This window comes from Gigantopelta aegis, chromosome 10 (genome assembly GCF_016097555.1).
Source record: "Gigantopelta aegis isolate Gae_Host chromosome 10, Gae_host_genome, whole genome shotgun sequence".
In the NCBI taxonomy this organism is placed as follows: Eukaryota; Metazoa; Mollusca; class Gastropoda; order Neomphalida; family Peltospiridae; genus Gigantopelta; species Gigantopelta aegis.
This window is the reverse complement of record NC_054708.1, coordinates 45,602,862-45,617,997: the sequence shown is the minus strand read 5'-3', so window position 1 is coordinate 45,617,997 and position 15,136 is coordinate 45,602,862. Positions and strand designations below refer to the sequence as shown.

Genomic DNA, 15,136 nt, shown 5'->3' with positions numbered 1-15,136 from the left:
AACTAGCTATTCACAACTAAATCACCAATGCCATCTGAATCACCATTCCTGTCCAAATAATCAGTCCCATCCGAATTGCCATATCTAAGAAATTTGCCTTTTCTATCCAAATCACCATTCCTATCCAAATCACCATTCCTATTAAAAAGAAAGAGAGAAAGAAATGTTTTATTTAACGATGCACTCAACACATTTTATTTACGGTTATATGGCGTCAGACATATGGTTAAGGACCACACAGATTTTGAGAGGAAACCCACTGTCGCCACTACATGGACTACTTTTTCTGATTAGCAGCAAGGGATCTTTTATTTGTGCTTCCCACAGGCAGGATAGCACAAACCATGGCCTTTGTTGAACGAGTTATGGATCACTGGTCGGTGCAAGTGGTTTACACCTACCCATTGAGCCTTGCGGAGCACTCACTCAGGGTTTGGGGTTGGTATCTGGATTAAAAACCCCATGCCTCGACTGGGATCCGAACCCAGTACCTACCAGCCTGTCAACCGATGGCCTAACCACGATGCCACCGAGGCCGGTCCATTCCTATTCAAATCACCATTCCTATCCAAATAACCATTCCTATCTGATTTGCCATGTCTATCTATCTATCTTCATTGCAGTTCCAATCCCCACTTCGATCCCCAGCTCCATCTTCATCACTGCCTATTCCACATCACACACCTAGTCCCGAATGTAATGATTTGCCTGATCTGAGTTGTGTATAGAATAGACTACCCTGTAAATTCACTTCTATTTTTCACCAAGTATGCATGCATATAAAGTGAGTTGATATAAAACATAGACGTCGATATCCCACTCTTATTATACCAATGTGTAAGCTGTGACAGTGACCATACCCTTTAAATTCTCTTCTATTTTTCACCAAGTATGCATGCATAAAGTGATCAAGTTAATATAAAACATAGGAGTCGATATCCTACTCTTATTATACCAATGTGTAAGCTGTGACAGTGACCATACAGTTGGAGAGTGACACATGTTTTCATAGTCTTGTGGAAATGTCTCATTATGAGACATACATGTTCTTCAGATGACACAAATTGATTTAGAACATATGTGACATGCATGAGATAGATGGAAGGCAGGCAGGCCACCAGTCTAAACCTAATTGTGTGATGACTGTCACTGACTGAAAATCCATTTGTTGGCCCACTCATTGGACAGCGGGCAAAATCAAATTACCAGTGTGTCAATGCCAACAGTATAATCTGTCAAACTCAAAGGCTGGGGAACGGTTTCTCCCACTACAGCCAACGTAAACTGCCTTGACTATTGATGTTCGTTCTCTATTGATATGACAGGGGCGAAACATAGCCCAGTGGTAAAGCGCTCGCTCGATGTAAAGTCGGTCTGGGATCAATCCCCGTCTATGGACCCATTGGGCTATTTCTCATTCCAGTCAATACATCACGACTGGTAAATCAAAGGCCATGGTATGTACTACCCTGTCTGGGATGGTGAATATAAAAGAACCCTTGCTGCTAATCAAAAAGAGTAGCCCATGATGTGGTGACAGCGGGTTTCCTCTCTCAATATCTGTGTGGTCCATAACCATATGTCTGACGCCATATAACCGTAAATAAAATGTGTTGAGTGTGTCGTTAAATAAAACATTTCTTTCTCTTTTTTTATTGATATGACATAGCACAGAATACTTTTCAGTTAGGTGCATACCAGGAGGTACATGTACAGTTATATTGTACCATATGTATATTGTTCATACGCATCAGATTATTTTTGATTTTTTTTTAAATGTGTTACTCGTAATGTGAAGTGGGAGTATTGATTGAATGTTTAAATTGGATTAGATTCTACATGTATTCATAATTCGCATGTAATTTTATTCTTTATATTTTCAAAATGCTGTGGAGTGTAAGGGTTTGAAATAATCCGATTATTTTTTAAATGCTAATATTTGAGTTTGTGTTTGGCTTTTTTTTTCTTCCCAAAGAAGTTGTAATATTTAAACAAAATTGTAACATATTAGTAATATGAAGATAAAACTATAACATGTTGGTTATGAAATATTCCATTCCAGGGTATATTGGTAAAATGTCACCAGTGGTAAAAATAAGTTTTTTTCATCATTTATAAAAATTAAAATGAGGTGTGTGTGTGCACATGTGCATGCATGTATGTGTGTTTTTAATTGTGTGTGTGGGGTGTGTGTGTGTGTGTTTTACAAATGACCACATCAACTTCTTTCATCTCTAATTATATTTATTTTCTACTGCTTCCTAATGTTGCATAATGGTTAAGTAACGACTTGAAGATTGATAACATGGATGGAAGCCTGTCTTACCGAGATAATTAAGATGGAAGAGGTTACAGCAAGTGTCCTGTTTTCTCTAATTTAATCCAACGAGATCTGCTTTTTATGCTTGTTTTACTTGTTCTACATGCTTTATCAGTGATAGGTGGCGCTCTGGGCCTGTGTAGTACACAAGTATCCGTGATAGGGAACCCAGACACCAGTCAAGTGGTCTCACACCCCAAGTCTGTCTTCAGCCCTCTTCAACTATATTTCATAGCTTTTGATGTGGCTGTGCATTTCCCCAGCACCATCAGTACATGGTCTTTCTAGATCTGTTATTAGCGTTAATCCTGCTTTTAGATCTTTAATAGCTTAGTCTACCAGTGGAACCGCTGGTTGATTGATATTTTAGACCAGACATTTCAGCCTGGATAGAATCATCAGCTGTGGTTGTGTTAGCCATATATACAATATTATTAACCCAGCGGGCACTCGTAACTTGAGAAATAAAAATCATAATCTCTATGTGCATCTCTCTCTCTCTCTCTATCTCTGTCTTTCTATAATTATACATCTCTCTTACTACATACATCTCTCTATATATAAACTCCATTGCTTTTTATGGTCCTGTTTTTAAATATGTTCTCTAAACTGCAAACCGGCCTCAGTGGCATCGTGGTTAGGCCATCGAACTACAGGCTGGAGGTACTGGGATCAGATCCCAGTCGAGGCATGGGATTTTTAATCCAGATACCGACTCCAAACCCTGAGTGAGTGCTCCACAAGGCTCAATGGGTAGGTGTAAACCACTTGCACCGACCAGTGATCCATAACTGGTTCAACAAAGGCCATGGTTTGTGCTATCCTGCCTGTGGGAAGCGCAAATAAAAGATCCCTTGCTGCTAATCGGAAAGAGTAGCCCATGTAGTGGCAACAGCGGGTTTCCTCTCAAAATCTGTGTGGTCCTTAACCATGTCTGACACCATATAACCATAAATAAAATGTGTTGAGTGCGTCATTAAATAAAACATTTCTTTCTTTCTAAACTGCAAATCCAGTCAAACTGGACTTTTTACATGGTTCCATGGTTTAGAGTGGTTTTATTGTATTTTAATTATTAGTCATAAAAACTACGGTAGATCACATAAAGACACTGGGACATAGTTACCAAGAACAAAAAACATTCTTCCATTAGAAAGCTGGTGGTGTGGGACCTTCTGTATGCACCATCCCACTTACAGGGTAGCACATACCACAGCCTTTGATACACAAGTCATGGTGCACTGGCTGGAATGAGAAATTACCCAAATGGGCCCACCGACGGGGATCGATCTTAGACCGACCGTGCATCAAGCAAGCACGTTACCACTGGGCTACGTCCCACTCCTGGAGAGGTGAAGGTCACTAAAGTATGAGACGGTGTAAAATCATCATCTTGTTGGAATCCCTTGGCAATCCTACACATTGCTTCCTGGTTCTCGTATCAAATTAACACTTAGCACCTACAGTGTACGTCTAACAGTGGAATCGTGAACTTGCAGTTAGCTGTGTGTGTTTTATGTCAGTGACAGTTGGTCTAAACATCCATTGGTGAATCATTTTCAACACTTTTTAAGGCTTAACCAGCTCATGACTTAACATTCCAGTTGAGAATAGTGGGCTTTGATTATAAATAATGGTTTTGAAAAATCTGGTTGGAGCTTGAATGATAAGAACAGGCACACCTAAGGAAAAGAAGGATATATTTAACTGCTGACACCTCAGCACATTTTTAACTATTGAACTTCAACTATATGGCTCACTCCAGCCAGTGCACCACGACTGGTACAACAAAGGCCGTGGTATGTGCTATCCTGTCTATGGGATGGTGCATATAAAAGATCCCTTGCTGCTAATCGAAGAGAGTAGCCTATGAAGTGGCGACAGCGGATTTCCTTTTATCAATATCTGTGTGGTCCTTAACCATATGTTATGCTATAACCATAAATAAAATGTGTTGAGTGCGTCATTAAATAAAACATTTCCTTCCTTCGTCTATATGGTGTCAAAAATAACTTGGCCAAAAGAGAACGAAGAAACTCAGTGTCATCACATCAAAACTAAACAAGAAATTGATTATAATACACTTTACCATAGTCATGTAGAAGAGGAAGTACCACAGACCTGGATGGAATGGGAAAAAACTTTGAGTCCACTGTTGGCAATCGATTCTAGGACCTGTTGCACCTCAGACAAGTATTTTAGCTACCACTGAGCTACATCCCACTCCTTTTGCACATCTGAGGTGCAGAAGGTGATAGAAGTGATCCACTCTCCTTAAATGATGCCAGGCAAGAAATCACCAGAAGTTTCCATTAAAATTCATTAAACGTTTTAGTGCAAGGCAATTAATTTGCAGCTTTCCTAACACTTTCCAGGTGAGAGTGAAGGTGAGCAGAAGACACCACTCGCCTTTTCCATCGTGGTTAGGCCATCAGTCTACAGGCTGGTAGGTATTGGGTTCGGATCCCAGTCGAGGCATGGGATTTTTAATCCAGATACTGACTCGAAACCCTGAATGAGTGCTCCGCAAGGCTCAATGGGTAGGTGTAAACCACTTGCACCGACCAGTGATCCATAACTGGTTCAACAAAGGCCATGGTTTGTGCTATCCTGCCTGTGGGAAGCGCAAATAAAAGATCCCTTGCTGCTAATCGGAAAGAGTAGCCCATCTGTGTGGTCCTTAACCATATGTCTGACGCCATATAACTGTAAATAAAATGTGTTGAGTGCGTCGTTAAATAAAACATTTCTTTCTTTCTTTCACTCGCCTTTTCTGATGAAGACTGCTTCTGTTTTGTAATCAGTGCATGTAGAGACAGGTCTGTAACATGCCATGATGTGTCCTATTTGTGGGAGGATGTGTAATTCAAACCTCTTACTGGTGATAAATCTGGGGCCTAATTCACGAAGGTCTCTTAGGCTCTGTTAGACAACAAAGCATCCTCTTTGCAACTCTTTTAGCATTGCACTGCGAGATCGCAAAGTTGTGAGAGTTTAATGAGTTAGGCCCCCCCCCCCCCCCCCCCCGAACGACAAAACCATTATTTGTGATCAAGACCGTATCTCTGCACAATGCAGAGTCGAATGGGCATTTGGCAAAACAGTGGTTGATTCCTTGAATCTCTGTCTAGTGCCTCATCTGTAGGACAGCCACTCTCGAGGAGATCCTTTACTGGAGATTTCATCCTTCTTGCACCCCATAAAGAGGACTGTCACTTCCAGACTAGTTTACTGAACCAAAACTAGCGCAGGACAGAGCTCGTTGGAATAACTGTAGCTGTGAAAACTTGCACTGCACTCATGAATCATTGTCAAAACGGTGATGATATCAGAGTTTGGGAAAGTTGAGCATAACCCCACCCCACTGGTGGAACTCGTCATAAGTACTGCCTCATAAGTACTGCCACCACAGCTGTCATGTTCATAACTAAACTGTAACAAAGAAAAAAACAAAGAGAATAAAACCACCAAAACATTATGTTTTTGCTTGTAATCTCTAAGGTTCTAAGTATTGCAGTTGACATGTGTTAACACACCTACAGACAATAGATAAACCATTTTCTGGAGTGGCACATTAAAACAGCATTCCTTTCCATTATTGAAGTACATTTGCAACCTCTCTCATATAAACCCTGGCCACTGTTTATATTAATGACAGAAATAAATGCTGAACTTGGACTGTTATTACTTTTTTATCATTATTTGTTTTAAGTATGCCAGCACTGATGTGATTTATGTCATGTTCTCCCCTTATTAGTCACCTAACAATCCAGCTGGAGGGGACTGTAGGTTTTATTTCCATCCTTCTGTCTGTCTGTCCATCTGTCCCACATATAGTTTTCCAGATGTTTTTTTTTGTTTCACGATGCCTTGAGATATTGAGCCAAAATGTGTATATCTTTATCACTTTCTGTTACAGATCAAGTTTGACTTTCATGATGATTTATTCATTTTTGACAGAGTTATGGCCCTTGAGCTTAGGAGATATGAAAATTTGTTTTCCCACATTATTTTATTGTTTGTTATGCCTTAAGATATTGAGATAACATTTTCTATATAGCTTTATCATGACTTTCGGCAATTTACTCTTTTTTCACCGAGTTATAGCTCTTGAACTTAGAAGATAAGCAATTTTTTTGCACCTGGTAGGGGACACGTATTGCTTCAGCAGTACTCTCAGAATGCTTGTTTCATTTTAGTGAAATTTAGTAATACAACTGATAATGAATAATGAACTGAATAAAGAAATAATAAACTGAAAAATAGAGGTCTTGATGATATCAGCATAGGAACCTGCATGTATTATGTATATATCAAGAACCTTTTTCTAGCAAGGCCACAAACTAACAGCTTAATGATACAACTGTTAGTATGGAGTGCAGGGCATAAAATTTGGCACGAATGATTTTGTCATTCGTCTGTTGGTTATGCAAAACCAATATCGACACGAATGACAGATCGTGCAAAAACTATAATCACTCGTCAGAAAATGTAAACTGACGTGTTTTGGCTAATATAACTATTTTTAGAATAAATGTATCCGTTTGAATTCAACATCACGGTCAGTTACAAAGTCGGCACTGTCATTAGAAGTGTCAATAAAATGTTTTTTACATCATATCGGTTTTTGATTTACAAATGACGTCGCGACTTATTAAGAGCTGTATTCATAACGTCTGGCACTTTGGTACGTTACGCTAAAACTGAGCTCATGAAAGGAGCATTTGAACAGCGGCTTAAGATACATTGTTGATGTAATAAATACAGAACCTCACATACGTTATTTTCGCTTCCTATTTATTGCACACGTTTATTATGAGCAAGAACATACCACTCGACCGCTACGCATTCAATAAATAGGAAGCGAAAAAAATGTATGTTAAGTTCTGTATATTTATTTACTTTTTGACACCTGTGTGGTTACATTGAAATATATGCATTAATTCTGAAACATGTATTGTAATAAAAACAAATGTTAATGAAAACAAGTACAACCCTTGCTAAATCAATTTATTAAAATATGACATGCACAGCGAAGAAAATAGTACGTTTGATAAGGGACTTTAAAATAACGAAGTGGAAATTAGAACATGATGAAACACTGATTTGCAGCATCGATTGGATCGATCGAGGATTCGCAGAACTTTGGGTCTTTCCGTTCAGACCCGGAAGCTCAAAGCTTCTGGGAAATCCTAATTTCGTTCAAACTATTGTTTGGCACCAACAAGTACTCCCCTGTAACAGAACCGATGGGGTAGTGTGCTGAAATATAAATGGCAGCTTTCAAGTTAAGTCCCAGCATACCAAATAATAATAATAATTTAGTACTTATGATCAGAATTTGGAGAAAAGCTACTAAAATCACCCATCTTAGATTCTCATTTGATTACCGTTGCCGGTTAACCTTTTCATTTGTATCTGAATCACTGGAGAAAATCGTTCGTGCAAACACTAAAACCACACGAACAACATATCATTTTGTGCCCTGGAGTGAGTCTATTAAAATAAAGTATTTATAACTGTAAACTGCATAATTTGTATCTGTCTGATGTGGAGTTTTTCATTTTATTTTACAGGAATCTAAGTTACAATCACATCACTATCATCAAAGCGGGAGCATTTCAAGGATTAGAAAGTCTTGTTCGACTGTAAGTATGCCTATGTTATATATATTATATAGTATACACTGTATTGTTTTTATATTAAATACATTTGAGTTCACACACACGCGCACGCACACATGCATGCATATGTACATGCACAAACACAAACATGTGAGCATATATATACACACATACATACACATAAAAAATTGGAAATAATTTTTTTTAATTCAGTGACCAGTAACAAAGATATTTTCATTACTGGCCTAAGCTGTTTAAAAATTACATTGGTACATGTGTTTATGAGTTATTTCAGTGACCAGTAACAAAGATATTTTCATCTCTGGCCAAAGCTGTTTAAAAATTACATAGAAGTATGTGTTTATGAGTTAATTCAGTGACCAGTAACAAAGATATTTTCATCACTAGCCTAAACTATTTTAAAACTACATTGGTACATTAAAACTACATTGATACATGAGTTTATAAGTTAATTCAATGACCAGTAACAAAGATATTTTTATCACTGGCCTAAGCTGTTTACAAATGACATAGGTACGTGTGTTTATGAGTTATTTCAGTGACCAGTAACAAAGATATTTTCATCTCTGGCCAAAGCTGTTTAAAAATTACATAGAAGTATGTGTTTATGAGTTAATTCAGTGACCAGTAACAAAGATATTTTCATCACTAGCCTAAACTATTTTAAAACTACATTGGTACATTAAAACTACATTGATACATGAGTTTATAAGTTAATTCAGTGACCAGTAACAAAGATATTTTCATCACTGGCCTAAGCTGGTGTCAGCAAACAAGTGAGACATGGCGGGTTGCGTCCCCCAGTGTTGGAGGCCTGAACTCTGGTGCGGCCGCCTGGCTTTGATTGTACAAGTTGAAAATGAAATAATTACACTCAAATGGCTGCTGCTTAATGTACTGTGGTCACAGGACTCACATCAAAGACGAGAAATTCTTTTTTCTTAAGACATGTTCTTGATTAAGTTTAAAGAACAAAGGCTGTTGGAAAACTAGCGCTCACGGCTAGTCCTGACATTTGAAGCAAAATGAAGACACATGAAATTCAACTTAAATAGAAGGTGGATTATTTGACTTCAGTCTCAGATCAAGTTTTTTTCTTTCTTTTGCTTCATAATTCTGTTCCATGAAAAGAAATTATTAGCAAGATGGAATATATTATTGTGTTACATGCTAAAAAGATTATTTCAAAGGTGTTCTCCTATGCAACATTGTGGGGGTTTTTTCTGGCAAATAATGGTTTACACGAACCTTAAAAGTTACGGTATTATACCGTTGTTGTTTTTTAAATATTAATTTTTTTATGATATCCAATATATATTTTATCAACTGGTAGTAGGAATCTGATAACTCAAAATACGTTTTATCTTCAACATAAAAAAAAAATGTTTTGTTTAACGACACTACTAGAGCACATTGATTTATTAATCATCGGCTATTGGATGTCAAACATTTGGCGGGGGTGGGGTGGGCTGTTAAAGTCCACTTATTTGTTTCCCACCTACTAAGAAAAAAAATCCACCATCCCTCTTGCCCAAAACCCAACCCAACCCCTCAAAAACCCCCCAAAACAACATCAACAGTAATAAAAAGAAAAAGACAGCATCCAAAACTTTACCATGGTAAATGCTGTTCAGTTTACGAGAATTAAAATGCAACCTTTGATATTATAGTGATATGACTACATATTAACAATGCAATGTAAACATATATTCACTTTTTAACCTTTTATAGTACTAAGTAGTGATAACTACATATTAAACAATGTTCTGCAATGTAAACATATGGTATTCACTTTTTAACCTTTCATAGTAGTGATGACTACATATTAAACAATGTTCTGCAATGTAAACATATATTCACTTTTTAACCTTTCATAGCAGTGATGACTACATATCAAACAATGTTCTGCAATGTAAACATATATTCACTTTTTAATGTAAACATATATTTACTTTTTAATGTAAACATATATTCACTTTTTAACCTTTTATAGTAGTGATGACTACATATTAAACAATGTTTTGCAATGTACCTGTAAACATATATTCATATTTTTTTTTGTTCCATTGTAAATTATGTGTAACATGATCAATCATTCTCATGTTACCAAGTACCTGAGTAACTGAGTTGAGCAAGTACATTCTATGTCAGGAATTCTTGAAACATTTGAAAGTTATACACAGGTGTTCAAATCAGAATGCTGAAAAAAAAAGACCAAAAAAAGAGAGAAAAAAAGCAAAGCAAAAAAAAGTCTTTAAGTTGTTTCCCAAAGGTGACCCAGTAATATGAAAACATCACAGTAGATAATGTCTACAAGTGACAACAGTCAGGGCATATTCACGGTCAGATATTCATTCCGCTGTAGCCTATTCAGTGTATATCGGTGTAACACAGTTAATGGATTTCACACATGAAATTCAGCTGTAAACCTAACAGGATCAATGCTGAAGAAAATATCATTTGTTGTAACCCAATCAACTCGTAAATCTCACCTAGACTGGTGTTTTTAAAACTACACCTAGACTGGTGTTTTTAAAACTAAACTTCAGTGTGGGTTTTTTGTTTTGTGTTTACCCAGTATTCTGCCAAACAATTTCCTAGCAACTGACCCGTTGTAGGTTGAAAACCAATGTTTTAACGCTCTGTCTAATATAACTAACATATGAAGTTTATGGTAGTTTTCAAGTTAGTAGCATACAGACACATACATATGACTATACATATACATGTATTCTGCTGGTTGTGTTATGAAAAATATCCATGACTGTTGGATGTCATTTTTACCTCTTTAAAAATTGCTGTTAGTACATGCAGTAAATTACCAATACAACACCAGATACATTTATATATTTGTTTTCTACAAAATATTTACTGTTAAATATCTCCTCTAGAATGAGTATATTACACCTATGTTACACCTCCCAAAACTGGACTCTTTCTAAACCGGAATTCTGTCAAAACCGAAACAAAATTATGATCCCTTTTTAAATATCAGTACTTAATAGAACCTCTCTAAACTGGAAACTTCTTTAAACCAGACTTTTTATTTGGTCCTAAGGGTGTCTGGTTTAGAGGGGATTCACTGTATCAAATTTTTGGCTCCTTTCAAACTTGGACAGTTGTAGCAATAAATATGTATGTGCTTGTCATGTTTTCCTTGCATTTAAAAATAACTATTTGTTCTGTCGTGCATTTAATATGTACTTGTTAAAAGTTGACAACATCATCTCACATACGTTCTCGATCACTTTAATTTTCTCTGCAAATATTTAGACAAGTACACATTTTAGCTGACAAGAATGTTTTGGCGATAATTTCTGTATAATATTAAAGGAAATATTTTATTTAACCATGCACTCAACACATTTTATTTCCGGTTATATGGCGTTGGAAGATAATATTAAATGCACAGTGCTAAATTATGGTCAGTCCATATATATTGTACTTATTTCAAAATGTATCAGATTATAGAGCAATGAAACTTTACATTGAATTTATTCTGATTATTCCTCATCTACCACTGCCATATGAGTAAAAGAAGATAAAGTTAAAGTTTGTCTTAGAGAGGAAACCCTCTATATTTTTCTATTAGTAGTAAGGGATCTTTTTTATGCACCATCCCACAGACAGGATAGCACATACCATGACCTTTGACAGTCATGGTGCACTACCTGGAATAGCCCAATGGGTCCACTGATGGGGATCGATCCTAGACCGACTGCACATCATGCGAGTACTTTACCACTGGACTACTTCCTGCACCAGATTTTTTTCTTTCTTTCTTTCTTTTTTCCTTTTAGGAACAAAAGTTTATAAACTGATTTTTATATGTCATTCAAAATATAGCACATTGTTTACCTGTATGTGCAACAGAGTAAACGGTATACAGATGTGACAAGCAGTAAACATTCAGTGTCAAAAAATAATGAGCGTTGCATTTAACCCACACATTGTGGTCATTAGTTTTGTTAGGCAGTCGGTGGTTATATTTGGTACAAGCACGGCAAGTGTTTGGGCCAAAGGCCATATAGCCAATAAAGCTATAGACTGACTTTCTGTTGGTGTATATATAATATTGTTCCATCTAGATATATTTATCTTAATGATAGAAATAACCTAATGCCTTTACAAAGTGATACACATTTCTCACCTGCAATCTATGATAGAAATGGCTTAAAACCTTCACCAGATGATAAACTTTGTCCAGGTGTATGTAATGATTGCAGGCAGGTAATTTTTGCATTGCCTTTATAAAGTAAAAAGGCAAGATTTAAGCATTACTTTTTAACTCTGTTCCTCACAAACTGTATGTCCTAGATCGGTGAAACTTGGTTTATAGTTGCACCAATGGATATGTTCATCATCGTGCTCCAAAACCATTTTATGGTAGGCGAGACATTTACTTCATGGAATTCCTGTTTGTAAGGGGCGGGACGTAGCCCAGTGGTAAAGCGCTCGCTCGATGCACGGTCGGTCTGGGATCGATTCCTGTCGGTGGGCCCATTGGGCCATTTCTCATTCCAGCCAGTGCACCACAACTGGTATATCAAAGGCCATGGTATGTACTACCCTGTCTGTGGGATGGTGCATATAAAAGATCCCTTGCTGCTAATCGGAAAGAGTAGCCCATGAAGTGGCGACAGCGGGTTTTCTCCCTCAGTATCTGTGTGGTCCTTAACCATATGTCTGATGCCATATAGCCATAAATAAAATGTGTTGAGTGTGTCGTTAAATAAAACATTTCTTTGTTTCTTTTTTCTTTCCTGTTTGTACATGTATAAGCATGAATGATTTCTGAATTTATTTTATCCCATTTCTAAAACGAAAATAGCACTTAACACCTGATAAATTCATTACAGTGGGAAAAACAGCAGCCCAAATACAGTCACCCCAGATTTATATGCTATATTGCTCTATCTAATGGCATCAGTGCCATACATGTAAAGGGCTAGCTCTGGGTGAGAAGATTATTATTTGCCAAATTATCTATTAAACTTCAGAAATAGCAGAAATGCTGATATGTTCTATAACAAAATGTCAATAAGTACATCCAATTTTTTTTCAGCAAATTTAAATAAATTTCACCAGTTGCTTTTAAAATTTGCAATTGGTGAATTTAGCGAGTGTTAGAGCTAGGCCTGATGTACTTTTAGTAAGGCAGTGTTTCTTTCAGAAAGAAATATTTGGGTATGGCGCTATGGAATTGAATGCAACCACAGTCAACACGGGGTATGGTGGTGGGGGTTGGGTGGGGGGGGGGGGTATCTTCCAGAAAGAAAATGGATTATGTTTAAAGTTAGGGTTAAAAAAATCATATAATAATGATAAGAGTAATTAATTAATTTTGTCAAAAAGTTAACTTTAATAGGAGCCTACCCATTTTACCCTCTGGCAGAAACCCTGAATTTAAAGGTGTGATTTAAAAGCTTTGGTGTTATTTGAAGAGTTGTGTGAAATCTGAAACTGAATATCCCTGTACCAAGGATCACTGCCAAGAGTACCATGGTGTTAGTGATTTGCATGTAGTTCAGTTTATGTTGATAAATGCTCTTTAATTTCTCGCCTGACCTCTGTGGGACCTGTCCAGTGGTTTAGCGTCTGCTCACTTTTAACTTGATACTGGTGGTATTAGCAACTTAAGTGTGATTGCTCTGCCACCTGGGGAAAAGGTTACACACATTTTTTTAGTGGAATGCCAGCCCGGTAGAACCCTACCTAGTCATCTCCCTGGAGAATTGTTTGATCTGTGAATCCTATTTCTACACAGTCTTACCACATGTACATGAGATTCACATCGGACATATTACCACATGCATCAGGTCTTTTAGTTTCACCATAACTACAATCTCATATTTATTTGTAATGCAAAGAATTGTAACCGAGTAAATTTATAGATTTTTGCATTTCTAAGCTATAAAAAATTGTTTATTGCAAATCTGATTTGACGTAACCGAGTAAATTTATAGATTTCTGCATTTCTATGCTATTTAATCCCGTCCACCCATATTTCTTAGTTCTTTTTTGATTGACTGTTTGGAATAAGAAAAATTTAATAACTCCCCTGGAAGGAATAGTTTTTAATATGTCTTTACACCTAAAATGCACTACACTTTCCAGTGCAATTCAACTCCACAATATATATTACAGTAACATGTATGTATTATGGAGAAGTTCTAGTAAGTTGTATAATCCACTTGTAAGTTGCCTAATCCATTTGTTCTTTAAAAAGCAATCAAATATGTTTCAATGTGTTTCAGTCAAACTCCATGAGAACTAAGATTTAACAAGTACACAGAATATTTTGTTCAGTATCGCATTGCAGTTCACTACTCAACTTCCAGAGATCACTACACAATTTTAAAACATTAAACAGTAGTGACTAATCAATTTTTAATACACTAGAACTATCACTAATCAAAATTTCAAAGACAAAATGTTCCCCAAGTACAGCAATAATAAGAACCAAGTGACATAATGTTCTCCGATGTCGATTGCTTTTGTGTCATGAGAAGAGGTAGATTTCATATGTACCGTTATCAAACACGCACTGATCCATCTTCAAACAGGCTGCACCTGTTGATATAAGCCATATTTCCAGATTGAATTCTGCTTGACATTTCCATCCATTGTCTTTGTTTGTATTGGTTTGGTGTGGTTCACTTGGATATCTGTTTCCACATGCGGATGTTATATGTCTGATTCATACTTGTGCCGAGTGCCCTTGCATTTCAAGTATTACCAGATATGAGTGTAATTAGAACTGCTTACAGATATTGCATTCTGAATGTTTTGTTAATCGCAAGCACCATCGCCATGTCACATAGTGTGATACATGACCCAGGACATGACAGCGTGGGTTTAATAAAGACTGTAGTATCACCACAGTTATTAGTCGATCTTCATTAGTTAGTAATATTGCAAAGGTGTAGCGCACAGTACGCACAGTACACATGTGCGTAATGCAAAAAAATCCGGAAATAGGTTGAGGCTGTCTGTAATTGTTCTATAAAATATCCTCTTAAAATTGACTCGAAAAAAGATAGCAAAAAATGCCTCAGAAAAGGCTCAGAATGTATCTACAGGTGTCATGATTTTCAAAATTGGGTGATGGGTGAGTGTGTAGATATACATGTATTTGTATGAGACAGGGTGTATATATCACTGTGTGATG

General features: G+C 36.8%; 1 protein-coding gene across 1 annotated transcript in view; it reads left to right on the top strand.

Moving 5' to 3' along the window:
• LOC121384231 (adhesion G protein-coupled receptor A3-like) overlaps positions 1–15,136 on the top strand; it is a 145,344-nt gene that overhangs the window by 74,536 nt on the left and 55,672 nt on the right. The window contains exon 3 of the mRNA XM_041514518.1: positions 7,897–7,968. Coding sequence (XP_041370452.1) covers positions 7,897–7,968 — 72 coding nt within the window. The remainder of the gene's footprint in view (positions 1–7,896; positions 7,969–15,136) is intronic.